General features: G+C 33.5%; 1 protein-coding gene across 1 annotated transcript; it reads left to right on the forward strand.

Annotated features, from left to right (window-relative positions):
* The first annotated feature begins 11,577 nt into the window (after positions 1-11,577).
* LOC149878030 (G protein-coupled receptor family C group 6 member A-like) lies at positions 11,578-14,508 on the forward strand. Its single transcript, XM_090073097.1, has one exon. It carries the CDS (start codon positions 11,610-11,612, stop codon positions 14,358-14,360), a length of 2,751 nt encoding a protein of 916 aa, XP_089929223.1. The 5' UTR covers positions 11,578-11,609; the 3' UTR covers positions 14,361-14,508.
* Positions 14,509-21,837: the final 7,329 nt, after the last annotated feature.

Consider the following 21,837-nt stretch of genomic DNA (forward strand, 5'->3'; position numbering starts at 1 on the left):
ACTCCATACGGCCTTTACAGGTGCTAAGAGATTACTGAACTCCCGCCCATTAACGTATCAGAGTGCGGATATAAAAGATGATGTTCCATTGACTCCTAATCATTTTTTAACTGGACAAGTGGGAGGACAATTCACTCCTGACTCAAGTCAATCAAAAAGTTATCATCCTAAAACGCGTTGGCGCTGAGTGTAAGAATTATTACGTCACTTTTGAAAAAGATGGTTGCGAGAATGGCTTCCCTCTTTATCAAAGCGGTATAAATGGAATCAAGAAGGCCAAAAAATGAAAATGGATGTTATTGTATTAGTCATTTCTCTGGATACAGCTAGAGGACATTGGCCACTCGGTAGAATTACAGAAGTATTTGAAGTAAAAGATGAACGTGTAAGAATTGTAAAAGTTAAAATTGGCGAAAAGAATTTATACGACCAATTACAAGCTTGTGTCTTCTTGAGCTCGATAATTAAAAAGGTTTGATAGACTGGAGTCTATGAAAGAGGGGGAGAATGATCAAAAAAAGTTTACGTTAAAATTATTTTTGTAACTTGGACATGCCGATCCTATAATTATGCGTGGTTGTAGTGTCTGGGTGCTTTTGTGTGACAAATTACCATGAGTGTGCCATATATAGCACATTGATGATGATTATTAAAAAACCAATTTATCTATTTTTAACCGATTAAAATTGTATGAATAGGGTAAAATTATAATGTTTTATATGTTGATTAAAAAGTAACAAATGCGGTGTTGATCTTCAAAATATAATATAATACGCAATCGGTATTAATCTTGATCACCTTCGGATCAGATTACGTTTTCGCTCACAATAAATTTTTTTTTTCACAACTCGCCAAAAAATTGTCCGGAATTCGTCAAGCTCTTATTGACAAGTAATAAAATGACGTAAACATGTGGTTGTAGTTTGCCCAAAGATATTTCTAGAATATTAAAGATACACTATTAAAACGAATTATTTCTTCCTGAAATAGTATAAAAAATATACATAATGTAAAGAATATTTGATTGTCAATCTTTTTTGTTGTAATTTTTTGAGAGTTTACCTAAGCTTTTTTTTTGTTGGACACTGTAGATTAACATAAAATTTTTTTTTTTTGTTCGAATTAAGAGAATTCATAACATTCAACCAAGTTTGAATGTAGAAAAATCAAGTTTGAATATTATACCAGAACCTCTTGAAATGCTTCCTGCATTGTTTGGCATAGGAAGTTAAGCGAAGACTTCTGCAATTGGCACCGACCACTTATTTTGTATATCAGGTAAGTAAAATATATTAAATCCTACTTTTTTATTCAACAAATTAACAACCAAAATGATTCCATTTATTTCTTTAATTCTGCAAACAAAAGCTAACGTTGAATTGCTAACTATTGAAGCACATTGGACTAAACAAAAATCTCCATGATTTAATGCTTCTGTTTTCAATTTTTCTGTGCATACAACAGGCTTGTCTTTAAAACTTAAACTTATTTTATTTTGCAAACAAGAATTACTTTTATTGTGCATACAGGTAGAGCTAGAGACTGTTGCAGTAGTTAATTTTTTTGGGGGGTTGATATGCTTGTTAAATATTTTCTGTTTTGTGTAAGTTAAAGATTCTGTTTTTGGTGGTCTTTCTGGTGTGTCTGTTAAAATTCTTGATCTTCCTTTTTTTCTGCCTCTTGATGTTTTCTTTCTTTTAGGTGCTTTTGGGTATTGTTTAATCATTTCAGGAGAAAAAACTGGAGCAGATGGCTGTGACGGCTCATCAGTTGAGTTTTTATATGCATTCAGTGACTCATTATTTGGCACAGCAGCTTCAAAAGTTTTTACTATAGAATGATCTCTAAGATTTAAAATTTTAAAATCTATGTAGCTTTTTTTAATATTATCATTATTACTAGATTGATAAGAGATGCAGTTAAGGCTTTGGTTTGTTACCTCTAAACAGTCGAAATCTTCATCTGTGAATGCGTTTCTTGAAAAAAGAAAAATACCACATTTTTTGAACCCTGCAGTAATATTATTTGGTATAAATGATCTATTATATGCAGGGTTTACTATACTGGGTAAATCATGAATTGTTATAGTTCTTCCTGGGTGATTTAATAACCAGTCATTTTGAGTAACAGAAAGTTTTTGTTTAAAAGGACCCAATACTGAAACATTAAGAGGTTGAAGTCTATGTGTACAATGTGGTGGGAATTTAAGTAAAGGAATTCCATTTCCTCTGCAAAAGTTGATTGCATTAATAGTACAATGGCTTTTTTGGTTATCTAGTTATAACAAAATCTTGTTTTCTTTACTGCACTTTGAATGGAACATTAAATGTTTGAGCACTCGCATAAAAAGTTTTCAAGTCATCCATCCACTACTGGGGGATTTAACAAATCCAACACAACTATTAGGTCCTCCTGTTAGCATATGCTCTGGAAATCTTGCTCTAGGATAAATAAAAACTGGTGGTATAAAGTTTCCAACTGCATTAATAATAGCACACATAGTTACAAGCTGCCCTCTTTCAGCTGAGACATTTTGACCAACTTGCTTTTGACCACGCTGAGCTATGACATTTGGTGCCTACACAACAGCCATGACACTTGTTTCGTTTATGTTAAATATGCGTTCTGGAGAATATTTTGACTTACAGAGTACTCTTTCTAAGTTGAGTTGAAATCCATTCACATTTTGTTGGTTAAAACTTGTTGCTCTTGATAGAATTGTATTTTCTGGCTTGCACAGAGAAAGCTTTTTGTGTCTTATCATAAATCCTTTCATCCATTCAATGCCAGCAATTTTATATTGGCTCCATAGCTCAGGACATTTTTTGAAAGCATTACTATATTCATATGCTAAAATTCTAGCTTGGCAATAAGTTAAACCATAATTTATGGTTGAATCGTATTTTATGTACGTAAACTAAAAAAGTAAAAAGCGCAAACTTGCGTATTTAATGGAAAAGCGCATAATTATGCAACAATTGTAAAGACCTAAAATATGCTTTTAAATCACGTTCTTTGAGTACTTCTAAGATAAAAGTTCGTTATAATCATTTTTTTAAATTTTATCTCTTTTTTTTTCTTTTTTTTTAAATTTATTCAAACTAGATAAGTTAATATGACTAGTTTAAGGACTTCATTAATTAATTAAAGCCTTGTTTGCGACCGAAATTTCATTTAACAAAAGACGAGGTATTGTAGTGTTTTAAGTCCTCCAGCAACTGCCTTGCAAACTGCTCACTCCTCTCTAGGGGAAAACCCAGAAGCACGTCGACCCTAAGTTTGCCTCCCTTTTGAATAGCGGGAGAGAGAAAAAAAAAGAAAAGCATTAGTTTAATATAAGCACACCGGTCTAGGCCAGCCACACTTGATCTTAGCCATTAGGTCTGATAAAAGACGATCTAATGTGATAAGATTGTATCTTATAAAGAAAATGAACCTAACTCATTATCTGGAACAATAAAACGAGATGCTTGAGGTCTAGGCATTTTACAGTTTTTTAATAAAAAACACTTATTTCTCTTTTACAAATATTTTCAATATAAAACTTTTCTTTAAAAGAAAACTTAAAATTTATTGAAATTCTTAATTATGCAAGCTCTTTTGTTTAAAAATAATCCGAAAACGAAAGAACTTTTTAATTACTTTTAATTACGCAATGAAAAAGTTGCGCTTTTTACTGTTTTAGTTTACGTACATAAAATACGACTCAACCATAATTTATTTTTGATGGTTTTAACATATAATTTTCTAACATAGCGTCTTCTGCATTAGTAAATACTTGATTCACAGAATATTTGGTTGAAAAGTTATCACTTTTCGATTTTCTATTATTTCTGAGCATTTTTATTCCGTAAGCTAACGTACTTTTAGAGAACCCAAATACACCTGCAGCTACTCTTAACTTTATTGTTTTATCAAAAACATGTTTAACTGCAGTTTTTAAATTTTCCTTTATAAATCTTTCATATTTTTTTTTTATAAATGCGCACCATGTTGAGGAGTTTTTTTTGGATTATTCGCAATGTCCTAAACTACCCCTGTCCTTAACTGCCCCTCTCCCCCCTATGATATAGTTACAATTATTTGTTATAATAATACTCTTTTTGTTTTCTTATTTGATTGAGTCTATATCAAATATACCTTAATTGGTATAACTTACTATAGAATATATTTTATACATGTCATATATGGCTTAGTTGTATTTTTTCAGGGCATGCTCTTGATCGACTATTCATCAGCTTATTGATCATAATAAGATAAATTGCCAATGTCATTTTTACGTTTGTTTACGTTGTTTACGTCCTACCGATGAGCAGCCGCCCATAAAAAATACATCAAAATTACATCTGTAGCTGATTAAATGCGGACGTCGCGCCGATATCGCGCCGAGACTAGCGTGGTATCTGGTTAATGGCTTATGCTACTTATTGTTGTACTTTTTAATGAAATATTTTTGCAGGTAATGCAAAAACAATTTAGTTCGCATACTGCATTCAAAGAGTATTTGAAAAAATAAATAACTTTAAAATGCGAAAAAGAATCAATTTCAAGACATCTGAAGTTTTTTCATCAATCAAATGCCAAGATATCTGCTCATGAATGATTTGAGATAGCAGTAATAGTTAAACAAACAAAAATAAATTAAATGCACATTTTGCGATATATAGAAAGACAGGCTTATGACAATTCAGGAATTGTGTTACTGTGTAACTGGGCAACTTTACACACTTTTTCTCTTTTTCAACTTTATCAATAAGTTTCCCAAAAATAATTTATTCTTATTATTAGACGTTTTAAACAGGTATAATAAATATTACTAAACATTTAATATAAGCCACTTTCTTGGGCGCCGGCAGGATTTTTTTCAAGGGGGGACAAAATAAAATTCAAAAGTGATATTTCAAAAACTACAAAAATGCATTAATTAATCAAGTCATTTTGTTAAACCAGTGACAAAAGAAAATTAAAGAAAATTTAAAAAAAAAAAAACGTAAGAATTAAATCATTGTTATTCAGTAAATAGAAATTGTAGTCGTCTGCGTTCACTGCCAAACTTATTTACAATAAGTTCCACAAACTCAGATTTTCTGGAGCGTATTTTTCACGATGCACGCTCAGCATGCAAAGCCCAGACAAACGCTGATAATGCTAATAATGCTAAATTATACCAAATAATGCTAAATTATACCAAATAATGCTAAATTATGTAATAATATAATGATTAGTTAAAAAACATTGATTTATTAAATACAAATTAGACATATTCCAAAAAACAAAAAAAAAAAATTAAAATGCAGCAGGTCAATTCAAGTTAATCAAATTAAATATATATAATTGTAATAATCAACATTTAGCTAGCAAAAAACCAAGGTAATAGTATTATTAAAATGAATATAACACAATCAATAGGAAAAAAATAAATAGCAATAAAATACAAATAAGAAACATTTTGCGAACAAATAAAAAAACAACAGCAGAAAAAAGTAAATGAAACTGACACATTTAAAAATGATTTGAAAAATTTTATCAGTGCAACCAATTGTTTCTTGGTTAGTTCGAAGTTTATTTTGTTTGCGTAAGAACTTTGTTATTGTAATTCGGTTTCTTTTTTATTATTATTATTTCCTTTATTTTCGTTTTTTTTCTTCCTCTTTTCTTTTTGTTTTCTATACTTCTAATTTATCTATTGCTTTTTTCTATTTATTCCTTTTTCATTTTTCTATGATCTATTTCTATCATATTTTTTTTTAAACTTTTATTCAAACATCTTTTTTTTTAAATATAAAATATGCCTTTATAAAAAAACTTCCGCCATCGTGGAAGTCATTGCATTCGATAGTAATATTTCATTTAAACTGTTGTCATTTACATTACGGTGAGTAAACTATAAATGAGTTGAATTGATAAGATATCAAAATAAACAGTTAAAAGAAATTTTGTGAGTATCAAAATTTGTTACTTTGCTTTTCCAGGGGGGGGGGGGGGGGCAACTGCCCCTCCTTGCCCTTGCCTGCCGGCGCCCATGGCCACTTTTTAACTTTGGTTTGTATTGCCGAAAAAGTTTAGCTAAAAATTCCATTAAATTAATCGCAGCGAAACTTCAAAACTAATTATTTTTGTACCACGATACTCATAATGTATTAACACTCATTTACACACTATTAACTAAGTTAATATAATATATTATTATACTATAATAATATATTAACTAATTAAAACACATTAAATTCAATAAATTATAAGTTTAACAAAGTCGGGGTGATTCTAGACAATCTAGTTTAGTTTTATGAAACAGGAGGCAGCACTTGATCTTATTTTTATTCTATCTGTCAATTTTGAGTGTCGGTAAATTTTAGGCATCGGTTATTTTTAGGATTTTTGACATAAAGTAAGCATAATCAATGCTAAACGAGAAATATTTTCATTTAATTTCATTATTTAATCCAAGCATTGACTTCATTTTACATATGCAGAAAAACATCAGTAGTTTAGTCAGAATGGTAAAAAATTACAAAATCAGCATCTCTTAAGGGAGCTTTAAAATACAAAAAAGCCGAGAATCTAAGCATTTGAAAGGCTGGCGTCAAGTAACATTCCATTTAAGGCAAAAGCAAATCATACCAACAACCAAAACACGACGATACCTGGCGGCCAAACAGTTCTAAGAGAAGAGATAGAAAGGGAAGTTTATGAAGTAATCAATTTAGCTGGAAATTAGGGCTATCCCATAGAACCTTTAAATTCGTCTATTGTCCAACATTATTTAAAAATCAATTTAAATTCAAGTTTCCACTTTGCAAGACAACTTGCCCGGACCAGATTGGAGTAAATCCTTCATGCTGAGATTTTTAAGTAATTTTTCAATGCGGATGAGCAATAATATTATAAGTGCTCGTGGAAAACTTTGATTGAATCAGTTGATAGCTACCTCGATCACATTGAAATCTCAATGGAAAGAATTCGGGTTGCAAACAACGTGAGTTATGATGAACCAACGTTCCGATGATCCAGGTAAGTTTCAATATGTCATAATCATCTCTTTTAAAATCTCTGAAACAAGCTTTTCAGTTTATTCTTCTCATTTAAGGGAACAACAAAGTTAGAACCCAAAAGTGATAAATATGCTGACCGTTTAATGGAAATATACAATTCAAGCTCAGCCGTGATGATAAGTGGCTCTGGTAGTGGATATATGCTTTTTTAAAGTTGCTTTGAGATATTTTAAAACGTTACCACCACACGAGTCAAATGTATTGATAGGAGATTTTTACTTTTTCCTCCCAATTCGACTCACCTTCGTCAGCAAAATGTCGCTTAGTTCCGCCCATTTAAGGTAATATGGAGATCAGTTTTGAAAACGCTGAAAAAATCTCACTGTGGAGCTGATCCAAAATCTTTTTTCCCCTCGAGCTCGTAGAGAATGCGATGGATAATTTAAGCCCGAAGAAGACTAATCAGAATCTGATGGTGGGTTTCAGAGCCATTGAGACTCACTCTCTGAACAGAAATGAAGTTATTAAGAAGTAACTAGGCAAGATTGTAAAGAAACAAGAAAACTCTGTTAGCAATACATTAATCATGTTTCTTAAGCAAGAGAGGAAAAAGCCTCAAATAAGGACGAAAGGAGCTGCTTAATATTAAACCTGGAGAAAGTTTCCGCCCTAGAGATAAATAAAGATACATCACTAAGAAAATCTCACTACTAAGAAAACTCCTGCTACTAAAAAAACTCCCGCTACTAAGCAGACTTTCGCTTCTACAGAGACACGTGCTGCGAAGTTAAATGTTGACCCTAATAAACGAAGCAGATCAATCAAGCCATAAAACGAAGGAGAAGAACCTTACTTGAAAAAGGTCAGAATTTAGTTAAAAGAAAATTGTTTGATATTTCTGCCCAAGAAACATCCCTCCTGGCATCCTGCATCTTACATCAAAAGTTGTTCGTTTCAACTATTCCACCAAACAATAGAATCAATAGGAATCAAAGGCAAATGATAGAAGTGGAGACAGATGATAGAATCAGAGGCAAATGATTGTTAAAAAAGTTTAATTATGTAAAAGATTATATCAAAATTGAAAAAACTTAACTATATAAAAGATACCCATGCCATGGCAGTGTTGTTCGAAACTCTTGTGTGCTTAAGTTATAGTCTAATTCAGGTGACTACTAATCAATTGCTATCAATTGAAACCGCCAACTAATTGTGTATATATTGAATAAAAGGCTTAATGAATTCTTTTAGGAAGATTTAGAAGATAAGGCTGAAGATCGCAAAAGTGTCATAACTAGAACTGCGAAAACCGCTGTCATTTACCAATTATCAAGCTCTCATTTGGGAACACTAAAAGTTTTCTTCGACGTGCTTTGGGACATTTGGAGTTGTCGGGTTTGACTCTTTATGAAGTCAATACCTTGCTCGCTGACTATACAGCGCGCATGGAGCGTAGTATGGGTAAAAATAATAAGACGTTGATTCCACGAAACCACATTGCATTTCAGGATGGTTTGATAATTGTGATGCTTAACACACATTCGCATGTTGATATAACTCATCCAACTAGTGTTCGCTGTTGGAGAGCGCATACAGCATATCATGGTTGACATGAGCAGGATACTTGCTTGTTTAATACCCATTAATTGAAATAGTTACACGTTTTTAGCACTCTATCAAGATGGCAGCAGCAGTTGTAAATGTAATTGGTAATACATTTGCTATTGGACTAGCGTGAACGCTAAGTAGAAATTGCATTTCTCAGTTCAGTATTGCAAATCTCAGCTTACAGCAAAAGCCCTCGGCGGTAATCGAGGGTCCCCCGAAGAAGTGATGCGGCTCAATAAAGCACTTGAGCAATTGCAATAAGTATGAACTGAGATCAGCCAAACACAAGCAGATACTACTGAGAAGTTTATTACGCGGCTGACCACAGAAAATACTTCGGCAAGACGACTTTGTGTTTATGCATCAGCTGGTCAACTTTAGAAGCAATTAATCAGGGTTTAGTGCTAATCACGAGATAACTTGTTGATGCTGTTTTAAAGAACGAAACGAAAGAGGAAGATACTTTATGTTGAGAATAGAAATAACATGTTGACACTTTGGCCTTGTCTTCGAAAGGTGATAAGAGATTATTTTATGATTGACGTTTGATTGCATTTATTATTTGTATTTGCAAATATTCTTATTTGAGAATATTTGATAAAATAAAAAAGACAAGTAAGTATTGTAAATACTTCTATTGAGGAATTGTTATCTAGTTATCATTTAATTTTTGTTATTCAGCCTTACGTTAAGTCTAAAATGTTAAAAGTCAAGGAACTCGAACCCATTCAAATACCGTAAATACTCATACAACACAGAGGACAAGCCAACATAAACACCTAAACACCCTAATATAAACAAAATAAATACTGTCTTAAAAACATTTAAAAAAATCTTTACCCTCATAATAGACAGAAGAAACTATGCAAAAGCTAAGTTCAATGCAAAAGAAAAGAAATTAAACACTTTGCAAACTGGAACGATATATTCAATGAAAATGAAACAAGCTTCAATACTGTGAGGAGGGAAGATGAGAAAATTGTAAACATTATCTTTAGGTTATACCCGACTCAAACATACAACATTGGAACGAAGAAAAGAGCGAGTCAACCAAAAACACCAGGTGGACATGTCTAATGACATGAAAAATGGATAAGTCCCACCATTAATGTTTAAAACTGTTTTCCCAAACACGACTTGAAACACAATTATATGATTTTAATTAGTAAAGTTCTAGAAAGTTCTGTAGCCACTCTGATATAAAGACTAATCAAAAGAAAACTAGTAAAACTTGTTTTAAAAAACACCATGATTCAAAAGTTGAAACAAAAGTACTGAACGAACTTGAAGAAAAAGAAATATAATGTCTGGCCGATAATTCAAAATAACACCTGCCGAAAAGATAGAAAAGGAACGGTTGAGAAAATCTTTTAGATTTTTTTTTAGGAAAGATTTTGATGAAGTGTTTTTTATTTTTAAAGAGATTTAAAGAGAAGTTCAAAAGAAAAAAGTTTTAGGAGATTTTATAAAGGATTTTAAGAGAAAGATAAAGTTTTAAGAGATTTTAAAGAGACTATATGAGAAAAGAATTTAAAAGAGTTTTAAGAGATTTTGAAAGTGGATTTTAAGAGAAAAGAGTTTTAAGATATATTAAAGAGGATTTTATGAGAAAAAGGTTTTTGAAGATTTAAAGATAATTTAATGAAAAGAATCTATGGAGAATTTAAAGAGAACCTTATGAGAAGAGTTGGTAAGGAAACATTTGAGTAACTTTCAATATGCGTTATTATGAGTATTAATGCATTGTTACAAGCCATCACACTGATCTGTGTCTAGCTACTTGCATCACTTAGCTAATTACATAAAATAAAAGAAATTCAACAAATGCCCCGCCCTCACTATACCATAGATGAGAGAGAAACTCAACAGATTATATTGGCATTGACAAAGTCGGGTGCTAAGTTACTAGATTAGAAACAGTTTTTCTGAGCTTGTATTTGCAGCCAAGTCCCCAGTGAAAATTTCGTCTTAAATTTAAAACAATCAACGCAAATTAAAAGCGACAAATCTGGAATTTCAAATAATTAAAGTATAAGTGGAAGTTATTGAACAATCGATTTTCCAGGATAAAAAAATAACGTAGAAAACTAAACAAATTCCTCAACAACGCAACTAGATGGAAACTTAGCTTAAAGAGGTTTTAAACCTACTGAAACTAGTTGAAATGCAAAGCTACCTTGCCCTACTGCTACTTTCGCTGCTCAACAGTTTTCAAATACTGTAAATCACTAAAAAAACTGTTAAGAACTAGATGCAGTTTGTGCTTAGACGCATTTTTTGAATGAACGCGTCTTGGCAAACAAATCTAGTTCTTGGGGATACTTGGTTAAATTAAGATCTTGATTTATCTGCAAACCCAATAAATGTTTGAGTAAAACTGACTTTGAGGGAAAATAAAAATTTCATTTCATAGAGCGCCTTGTTACATTGATTAGTAATTGGCAATAACAAATGTTGATAAAATTAGTTTCTTCTCGTTACATGTTTTGTTTGTTATGCAGGACATCAAGAGATGTTACAAAACATGTTACATGCAGGACATCAAAAGAGCAACATGCAATTGACAAAATTAAGTCGATGTTTAAATTATTAAATGAATTCCTTGTGCGTATTTTAATTTCATTCATTGTTTATTAAAGTTATTTTCAAAAATATTCTCTCCCTCAGAGAAGTATTCAATTTAAACTTAAAGTTAAGATTAATTGTGTTAATTATGACATAAAAAAGGCGCTTCAAAGGATTAAAAATAATTGAATTAAAAAAAAAATCCTAATTTGTTAGTATTGGTACTATAAATTTTTTTATCAAAGTCAAAATGCTTTAGTGGTAAAAACATTTAAAAAGGATTGAGTTTTTTTTTGTAGAAAAAGACATTTTTTTTATAAAGGCACATTGTTAAAGCAGGAAACCATTTATTTAAAACAGAATTGTTTTAAACAAAACACACTTTTTTAAAACTGCACGTTTTTGCAAAATAAAAAACTGAATTTTGTCTAAATTTTCAGAAAAATGTTTAACAAAAAAATCTTTATTATGCAAAATGTAACTCTATTTACAACTACAGTTATATTATTATGTCTAAGTGACACCCTATGTATTAAATGTATGGATAAAGAAGTCCGGAGCAATACTACTGGCGAGTTTTTAATAGCCGGTATATTTCCGATGAACTGTACTGAGGCCAGTGGAATTGATAACAGAACCATTGGATGGATGGAAGCTTTGAAGTACACAGTTGATAAGGTAAATAGATTGCACAATAGGAATATATTTGGCTACGTGATATACGATTCTCATGACGCTTCTAACTTTGACATGACAACGGATGCTGTTACAAAAGTCCTGCTTTCCAGTAATAACTACAGGATGTGTTCTTGCTCCAATACGTCTAATAACTTTTTAGGCTTTGTAGGTCCGACAGAATCATCGAATTCTATTTACGTTCATGAACTAGCATCGTCTTTTGGAAAAATTCCAATCATAAGTTACGGTGCAACAAGTTTGGAATTAAATGATACAAACTTATATCCAAACTTCTTTCGAACGGTTCCTTCTGATGCATCTCAAGCGCAGTTTATCGCAGATCTATTAAATAAATACAACTGGACATACATTTCTGTAATAGCATTGGATAACTCGTACGGAAGAGCAGGAATAGATCGGTTCAAAGAAGAGTTCACAAAAAACTCAAGCAATAGCATCGATTTAGAAATTATACTCCCGCTGGTTTATGACGAGAAACAGTATTCTGACATTGTTGAGCGCTTAGAAAACAGCAAAGCAAACGTAACAGTGGTTTGGACACAGTTTCTACCGGTGCAGAATCTTTTAGATAAAGCAAAAGAAAGGTTAATCAATCGAACTTGGATACTGAGCGAAGCAGTTGGTAAAAACTCCAAGTTTCTTCAAAGTAATATCACGTTTAACAATAGAATTTTATTAGTTGTTCAGACCGAGGGAATAGACGAGGATTTCAAACAACACTTTTACAGTCTCACTTATACAAACTCAAGCCAGTGGCTTAGAGTAGTATTTGAAAAACACGGAGTAAACGAAAGTACGCCAAACTTTAACGTTGGAAATATTTCAAAAACATTCGACCTTAGCAGGGTCCTATTTGTTCAAAACGCAGTGGAAGTTTTAGTTAAAGCGTTTTTCGAATACCAGAATAGTTATTCAAGTACATTACCACCAAATACTTACCAAACCATTGAAAACAGGACCAGGTTTAATAAGAAAATAAATGAAGTTAGTTTCTCTTTTCTAAATAAAACAAAGACCTTCAGCTTCCATTCCAAGTATCATTTTGCGGCATCAGCCTCGTTCGAACTGTATTCTCTTAACAAATCTGACTTTGTATTGGCTGCGTCGTGGACTTCCTCGAATCTTTCTAATAGTAGACTTGAAATTAAAAATAATGAAACTATGAAACTTTACGAAATAATTTCGAGTTGTTCAAAACCCTGCCCTCCAGGACAAAAAAGAGTCTATTGGACAGACAATTCAAGCTGCTGGGAATGTGAGCAGTGCCCAAGGAATTCAGTAACGGACATTTTAAAGCCGGAGAATTGTTCTGCGTGTGCTGTTGAAGCTGATAGTTATTCAAATATAGATCAGAGTGAATGCATAACGCTCAATCGCACATACTGGAAATTAGGTAGTAGCGAGTATTTGAAGTACCAAGTGTTAGTCTTATTTTCTTCTGGTGTTGGTGGTTTAACTGCAGTGCTTTTCATAGCTACATTTATTATTAAAAAAATGACCCCAATTGTCCGCTCTTCAAACTACGAGTTGTCCTTAGCTCAATTGGCGATGCATCTTATTTGGTTCATGTTACCACTTCTAGCATTTGGTGATGAGACGGATTTGAAGTGTTTTGTAAGGATATATTTCGGCAGCTTTTTGCACATTACTATAGTTACCATTGTATTAGTTAGAGTTACTCGTCTCGTCACAATTTTTAATCTTGGTATTACTTGCAAGCTGTCAAATAAAGAAATGCTGTATATCAGGTCCAGAGTAGTGATATTGCTGATATTCTTTCTCAGTGTTCATGTAGCAATAATTTTTGTTGTGCATTATAGCAAGTACAAAGTACAGACTATAGATGTAAAAAATGAGAAATTGTGGACTACAGATGTGAAAAATATAGAATCGTACACTGTGCACAAACATTGCAACTCAGTCAGTTTCTCATTGGTTTACTTATGTTACTCGTTCATTTTGTCAATTATATGCGGCTTTCAGACATTCAAAGGAAGAAACCTGCCTTGGAAATATAACGAAACAAGCTATATTGCGTACTCTTTGTTTTTGTCAAACATAGCCTTGAGTGTAATGGTTGGGCTCATCCAAAGTAATTTAGCTTGGTCCGACTTGAAGTTTGCTGTTTGCATGTTAATAAATGCAACAAACTTTCTTTTGATGAGCATTTTGTTTATCAACAAAATAAAGATCATTTGGTTGAACCCAAAAAAAAACTCTCGCGCAGAGTTTCGGAAAGTAAGTTTTACAAGCATATTTTCAAACGATTCTCAATGTTCCACTCTTCCAATTCAAAACAACTCAGAAATGAACGAATCAAACGTTGGCAATGATGTTTCTTCATTTAGTTTAAATGAATACAACAGTAATGAAATATCAAAATCTGATCTAAGAAATGTTGTTTCAATTGAATCTCGACTTGATGCAGATAAAATAACAAAGGAAACAAATCATGAGCATCCTTTATGGTTTAGCACTCTGGATATGCTTTATTAAAAGGTTTTTTTGAATGCACTTTTATCGGTAGCCTCATTCCGCATATAAACAATGTCATAAAGTGTTCTCACAGAAATGTTTTAAAATATATGAAGACTTCTTATAAATTAGGAAGCGTTTTAGATCACTTATTATTTAAAAAATTAGCGACCACCCTCACATGCAATCTGTAGAAAAGATTTTTCTACAGTCTTTATATTTCAAACACATATTTAGTTTGATTGTAGTTGCTATGTTCCGAATTTTTGAAATAAATTTCAGAACTTAAGTAACTTTAGAAATCTTTTCCTTTTTTATGAGAAGCATGTTTTGGTTGCGTTGCTATTTACTTTTGATGGCGCTCATGTTGACTTAGCGATGTCTATTTTAATCTTTTCATGTACTTCAAATTGCAAATTTGAAATGTTTAAATAATTTTTTTTTTTGTTTTTGTTTTTTTCCTAGTTTTGTACGACATTAAAAGCGCAACCATCAAAGTTGCAGTTTTAGTAGGTTTGATAATGTTTAGATTTTTCAATGAATTCAAGTAGATGTAAAATGCGGGTTCTGGCGCATGACAGCAAAATCACCAAAACAGCCATCTGGTTCTAGCGCATTGATATATGGTGTGTGTTTTTTATCCAAGATGTGTAAAGAAGTATAAAAATAATCATGTTATTTGTGTACCTTTTAAGATGCCTAAATTTTTTTTAAGAAGTTAATTCAATTTTCTTACCATGTTTTGTAGTGTCCAATGGCGAAGGTTCTGTGAGTGTCATCATTCAATAGGATCCTTTTGTCGTCGTTAGCGCTGAGTGCGACTTTGTTAATTTCTTCGGTGTAATTTTCATGAAGATGAGAGCGGATAACATTCATGGTTGCAAGTTTATCTTTCTTATCCATTAAGCAGTCTTTATAATGTTGATGTTTGATGTGATTTTCGACGACTTTCTTTTTGACGCCTTTGCATTTTTTGTGTTCTTCATTTTCTTTGGGTATGTAGTAAGAGTAGAGCTTGGGTCGAAGTCCAACAAACTCTTTAATTTGTTTACCAGCAGCCTCATCTTTGAACTTGCCAATGACCTTTTTATTTTCACCCACTTTGAAGCCAACGTTTTCAATGGCAGGATGGTCTTTTGGAAATTCGCTCGTGTCAAATTTTTCAAGTACATCATCGGCAATATCTTTGTAAAAATCATCCGTTTCGATTTCATAAAAGAGCGAGTCGGTGTCTGTCAAGAGTAATTTTGCGCAATCACCGTATTTAGGTTTCATGTAGTCGTAGTGGTGCTGAAACATTAAAATTTTGCTGATGTCTAGGATGCTCATTCCCAAGTAAACAGGTTTGTTGTAAACCAGCTTTTTTCTCTTCATGTGAACCGCAATTAAATTTTCATCAAAAATGGTGAAGCTTTCGAATTGAGGTTTTTTGGATAATTTTAAGGCTTCTTTTTTTGTGGTGACAAGTCTAACGTCAACATGATTTTCGATGTTTTCCATGGTTTTTCCAAAGACAGAGTTGTTCATGAGTTTGAAAAATTCCTTATCAGATTCGAAGGATGTTTCAGTTCTTTTTTTGGTATTGAAACCGATGTATGGTTCCATCCAAGGTTCTTCTCTAAAGGTGAAACCTCAATGAATTTTGGTGATGACTAATCCCATTCGTTCATAGAGTTTTAGGTTTTCATGGTGAACGACGTATTTTACTTTGTTGTTTAAATTGGGAACCAGCTTTTCTACTTTTCCAATGGTTAATCTTTCAGGAGCCAAAGGGTTGTCATTGTGTAAATCGTGAAGCTCTTCAGGATAGCTCAAATCGACTTCGAGAATGCACGGCATGCTGCGCCAATTTTCAAGATCAGTTATCCATTTGAATCCTCCAACGGGAAGAGGTTTGCTCATGGCCCATCCATAAAGATTGTTGGCGTCTAAATACTGGAGGAATTTCGATGGTTGTGAAGGATCATAGTCTTGCATGTATTTGTTATTGGGAGTTCCAAGACGGTTGGAGATCATGCTGATTCCGCCGCGTATTCCTTTTTGAGTCATGCGAAGCATATCAGGATCGCTTAAAAGTTCAATTTTAGCTTTAGTATTTTTGTAACAAGCTTGCATACCGAGTCCAGGGCAGGTGTAATACCAGGCGGGATCTTGTTCGTAACTTTCTATGCACACGTTTCTAAAATTTTCAATAACGTCTGTTTGAATGAGCACGTCTGAGATGTTGTACAGCTCGTGGTAATCTTTAAAGGTTTTGCAACCAAATACGTTCCAAACGTTATGCGCATGCTCGTATTCTTCATCAGTGATGTGTTTATCGTTTAGTCTGGAATAAAAGGCTTCTTTGGGTGGCAATTGCGTTTCGGAAAACTTTTCAATGGAGTCTACCCAATCATAAGGGTAAACGCCTTTTTTTCTTATCAAGTTGAACTGTTTATCTTCAGGATAATATTCTCTAACGTTTATGCATTGTTCATCGGTTAGATTTTTAGTTAGTTTGTCTAAACCGAAGGGTAAGAATCTGTAGCTGTCAAGAAACCTCATTTCTTTCAATACTTTTTTTGGTTTACCTTTCTCATCCATATAGTCTCTCACTTTGATTTTTTTCGAGAAGCTGATGTAATTTTCTTCATTGTTGGGTATGCAAGTTAGCTTTCCGTCTTTGCCAGCTAATTTCTTGATAAACAAATGACTGTCGTAACCGGATAAATTGTGTAAAAAAATGGGTATGAAACTTGGGATTTGATATTCAATGTTGCATTGTTTGTGAGCAGCACCACGGTACTTTCCAGTCAAATGACAGTGGACCCACACTTTGTCACCGTTAAGATCCTTTTTGCAAATGTTACATTCGGTTGCATATTTAAACTTCTTTTTATCCTCATCAGTCTTGAGTTTCTTTTCCTTCCATTGTTTTTGTAGTAAATCGCTTTTATTCCAAATCTCTGTAAGGTCTGCTTGAAGCCTGGTGATAAACTTTTGAGCCACGTCATCCTCTTCGCTTTCTGCTGTGTATATGACTGGCTTTCCCTTGTAAATGGTCTCATCGAAACATTTGATGAAGTAGCTGAACGAGCTTGGAACATGCTTTTGATACTGTTTGGTGTATGACTGTTTTGAGTCAGGGGTGCAAGTGTTGACAGGTTTGGTGAAGCATTCAAAGTCTGCATTGACCACAAACGGAACTCTAATGGACATGTTGTAGTTTTTAAACTGAACGGCTGTTCCTTCTTTAGGAAGTTCAATTCGAACCGAGATGTGTTTATAGCAATCTTCTTGATGTTTTTGAAGCTTTTCTTCTTGGTCATAAGCTTGCATACAATTTCTGCAAATGTGTTGGTTTCTTTTTCCTTTAGTTACTGAAGAACCAACCAGTTTTCCTAAGCTTTTAATGAGGCAATAATGGTTAGTGTCTTTGTTTGAAATGAGCAGCAAATCAACATTATTCTTTCGATCTAAAATTTTGGATATTCGTAAAGGATGGATTATTTTTTCTTCATACCCAAAGACGTTGATGCTAATATCTGGATTGTTAGCTTCAAACTTGTTGATACCTTGAGTAAGGGAAACAGGAAATTCCATTCCATTCCAATTGAGTTCTTCTGATTTTTTAATAAGATCATTGTCAATTCTTTCGTTGTCTCTATTTTTCAGATTCAGTGCCCTGGTGACACTCCACATAAAGCATTTATTATCATCGTTTTCCATGTTGATGATCGCCTTTTTACTTTTTAAGCTAGAAGACAGCTCTATGTAGGAAGAACCGCTGAAAGGTATCCAATCAATCATGTTAACTTCTACTCTTAAAATTTTATTGACTCTCCAATTGGATCCTTCCTTGTTGTAGTTGGACATGTTTTCAAGAATTCTTTCTTTCCATGTTTTAAAGCTTTCTCCTTTGTCTGTTGATTCGAGAATAATTTCATATATAGAAGGGAAGACCACAGTGCGAAGATTTTCTTCTCCAGTAGCAATATTCACACGCGTCATTTCGCAGATTAAAACAAGGTTCGTTTTTGTGTTTTTTTTAATGACTTTGATGGCAGCCTGACTTTGAGGGGGTGTAAGTAAATTGTTCAGTGACGTGTTTTATCGCATGATTAATCAACTCAAACTTTATTTGTGGCTTGTAAACTGCTGATCGCGCGATTGCTTTGAGAGCCATTGATTTGAGAGAGTCCACTTTTCTCTTCACTTCGTTCCCCACATTGCTCACTGCATTCTTCACCGATTCGGGAACGTAGGGATCAATGGCAGTGAGCACTTGGTTAAAACCGTTGGAGACAGTCGTTGCAATTCTTGAAAGCCATCCAAGTCTAGGAGCAGGAACAGGTTTGGGTGTAATGACGTTTGTTGAATCGGTAACAGGTGTGTCAAGGATGAATGCGATATTGGCTCTTGCTACATGATTTTGCAAGCGAGAAGGACCAAACGAAATCAAGTCATTGGAAACAGGACGAGGAGCAGGAACCGGACTTTGAGCGATCGATCTAGGAGCTGGAACCGGTCTTTGTGCAATCGCAGGACGCATAGCAGAAAGCGGTCTCGCCTCAGTCGTGCGTTTACGAGCAGGACCATACCCAATAATGAGCTTTGAATCATTGGAAAATTTATGATTTTGTAGATTCTTCGAATCATTGGAAATTCTTCGAATTTTTATAGCTGCAATGAGCTCAGCTTTTCTCAGCCTTGAGATGCCTTTGAGGTCTAAGCCTTTGGCCACCTCTCTCAGATTTTTCATGTTAAACATTTCCATTTTATATAGAGAGAAAAAATTCTTTAACCCACTTTCAATTTTTGTCGTGATCAAAAAGAATTTTAATTTTCAGCAAATTAAAATTTCTTACGACCTAATTATTTGATAACCGTGTTTATTGTCAAAGTATTTCCAGTAGTGACCCGTTTCTTTTCTTAATTGGTAATGAGCCTTGTATTCAGTCACTTCACCTGTTTCTACATGAATAATTTTGTAAGCGAAAGGATTTTTTCTAATTTCAACAAGTTTTGCCCATTTAGGATCGACAGGCTTTTTTTCTTTTTTAGGCTTTCTTGGTCTTCCCACAGGTCTCCTTTCTTTCACCTTTTCCATTAATTTGTCTTTATCAAGCAAATTGTTTTCATACGCGATTAGTGTCAAAGCCAACAAATTGTTTGATGTTTTGGTAACACCATTTTCCCTCAGCAACTCTCTCAATTCCTTTTTTGTGTAATGCATTTTTATTACTGAAAGATTTTATTCTTCTTAATTCATTTTTTTAATTCTTCAAAAAGAATCAAAAAATGGTTTTAAAATTTATAAGAACATATGATGTACAATCACTTTTATTTGATAACCGTTTTTATTGTCAAAGTATTTCCAGTAGTGACCCGTTCTTTTTCTTAATTGGTAATGAGAAAAATATTCAGTCACTTTTCCAGTTTCAACATGGGTTATTTTATAAGTGGAAGGAGTATTTCTGATTTTTTTATGTCCTTTAATTTTAGGCAATCTCGACATTTCCACATGTGTTTTATTGTTAGACGTTTTGGTATCACCATTTTCCACATATTCCATGATTAACTTGTCACCCAATTCATCAAATACAATAGTTTCGTCAATAACCTCCATCTTTTTTATTTGTCGTAAATTATTTATCTCGAATTCAATTTTTTGATTCTTCAGCGGAATTGTCGCCATGGATCTAAAAAGAATGACATTTGCATTTTTCATTGCAGTACATGACATGACCGTTATGAGCTTTTACATTGGGATGCATTCGACACCAACGACCGAGTTGTCTTGCGTAACCAATTTGTTGACCAATTGTTCCATTGAATCGAAGAAGTTGAAATTGAGTGTTTAAAAAAGCGACCACTCGATCTGAATCCCATTGCTCAAAGTCTTGAGGTACCAAATCTTCCATTTTTTTAAAAAAATGTTAAGAAATCAACCCGAATTCAATTTTCAATTCTTAAAAAGAATTAAAAATTTTTCAAATTTTCATGGATCACACTTTGCGCTTGCCTTTAATGAGACCTTTTTTCAACCTCTTAGTCTTCAAAGTCTTTTTTTTCACTTCCATAAACTTCATCATCTGTTTTTGGCTTAAAATCTGTTCATGACTATTTGGGTCTGTGAAACTGGCTAGATAGTGATTGCCATCTCTGTACTCAATACTAATTTCCTCATCACCAAGTGTTGAATCTCCAGTTAAACTGTGAACATTAATAACAATTTGATCCCCTGATTCGTTCAAGACGATTGCATATGGTATATCATGTATGTATTCAACTACAAGTCTTGTTTCAAATGTATGATAGCGATGACCATATTTATCCATCATATATTCAATAAGTCCATCGTTGAAGCAGACGTACCTTTCACCATTTTCGTCAAACTCAATCTCGTCTCCAGACTCTTCAAAAAAAGTGACAGTGCTGACATGGTCATGGAGCATTTCCACATACTGATGACCCAAGTTATTAACACGAACGACATATTGATGTCCATACTCATCAGTTTGAATCAAGACCCTTTTTCCGAAAGAGTCAAAAACATAAGGAAGACTAAATCCATATCGACTCTCCCAAAGTTGCTCACCAGAGGGACCTGTCACATATTTTCCATTTATATTACCCATCTTTTTTAATCATCGTAAATTGTTCATCATGAATTCAATTTTTTTTTCAGCAAAAGGAAAAGATTCATATTTTTGGAGCATCGTGTCCATTTTCATTTTTGCTGACATTTTTTTCTTTTCTTCCCAATCGCAGTCCATTTCAAGAACGCGTTTGTCGATCGCTCTCAGCTTTTCTTGCTTGTTCAAATGGATCCACTCTCTGTTGCGCTCTTTGATTTTTTTCTCCATCTGCGAAAAATCATCCTCTTTTTTCTCCCACAGCATTGCGTAAAGCTCGTCTCTTTTTTCATCGCTGTACACTTCAGGAACTTTGAACCTCACCTCCTTAAAAAATCGTTGATTTTCCACGGATCCAAAGGATCTGAATGCAAGAGCCTCGAGCTGACTTTTCTTTTTTGCATCAGGCTCTCTTCGGCTACACTCCAGAAAAAACGGGTGAAACGTCATTTTATTAAATGATCTCAATCTTAATTCCTTTTTCATCTATTTTTCCGTTTCGTTTCTCAAAATAACTGCTGCTGTGTCCCGTCTCTTTCATCGCTTTGTAAAGAGAGCCGTATTCGATCACTTCTCCTGTTTCAGCGTGCGTCATTTTTACAGCCACGGGATGGTTTCGGATCAAACGAAGCCTTTCGTATTTGGAATCTATCGGCTTGACATCCTCCATCATCGCATTTTTGTCGATCAAGTTATTTTCAGCCGCAATCATCGCCAAACCCATTTTGCTTTTCGACGTTTTTGAAACGCCGTTTTCGATAAGTAAATTTTTCAAATCCTTTTTCGTATAAATCATCCTTTTATTAAGGATTTATTTTTTTATCACATGAGGATTCTCAAAGAATCAATAAATTCGAAGAATTCATCTGGGTGCTCTGCAC

Source organism: Hydra viridissima, unplaced genomic scaffold, assembly GCF_058129835.1.
Source record: "Hydra viridissima isolate aposymbiotic clone 2 unplaced genomic scaffold, HvirCarnegie_v1 scaffold_15, whole genome shotgun sequence".
Classification (NCBI taxonomy): domain Eukaryota; kingdom Metazoa; phylum Cnidaria; class Hydrozoa; order Anthoathecata; family Hydridae; genus Hydra; species Hydra viridissima.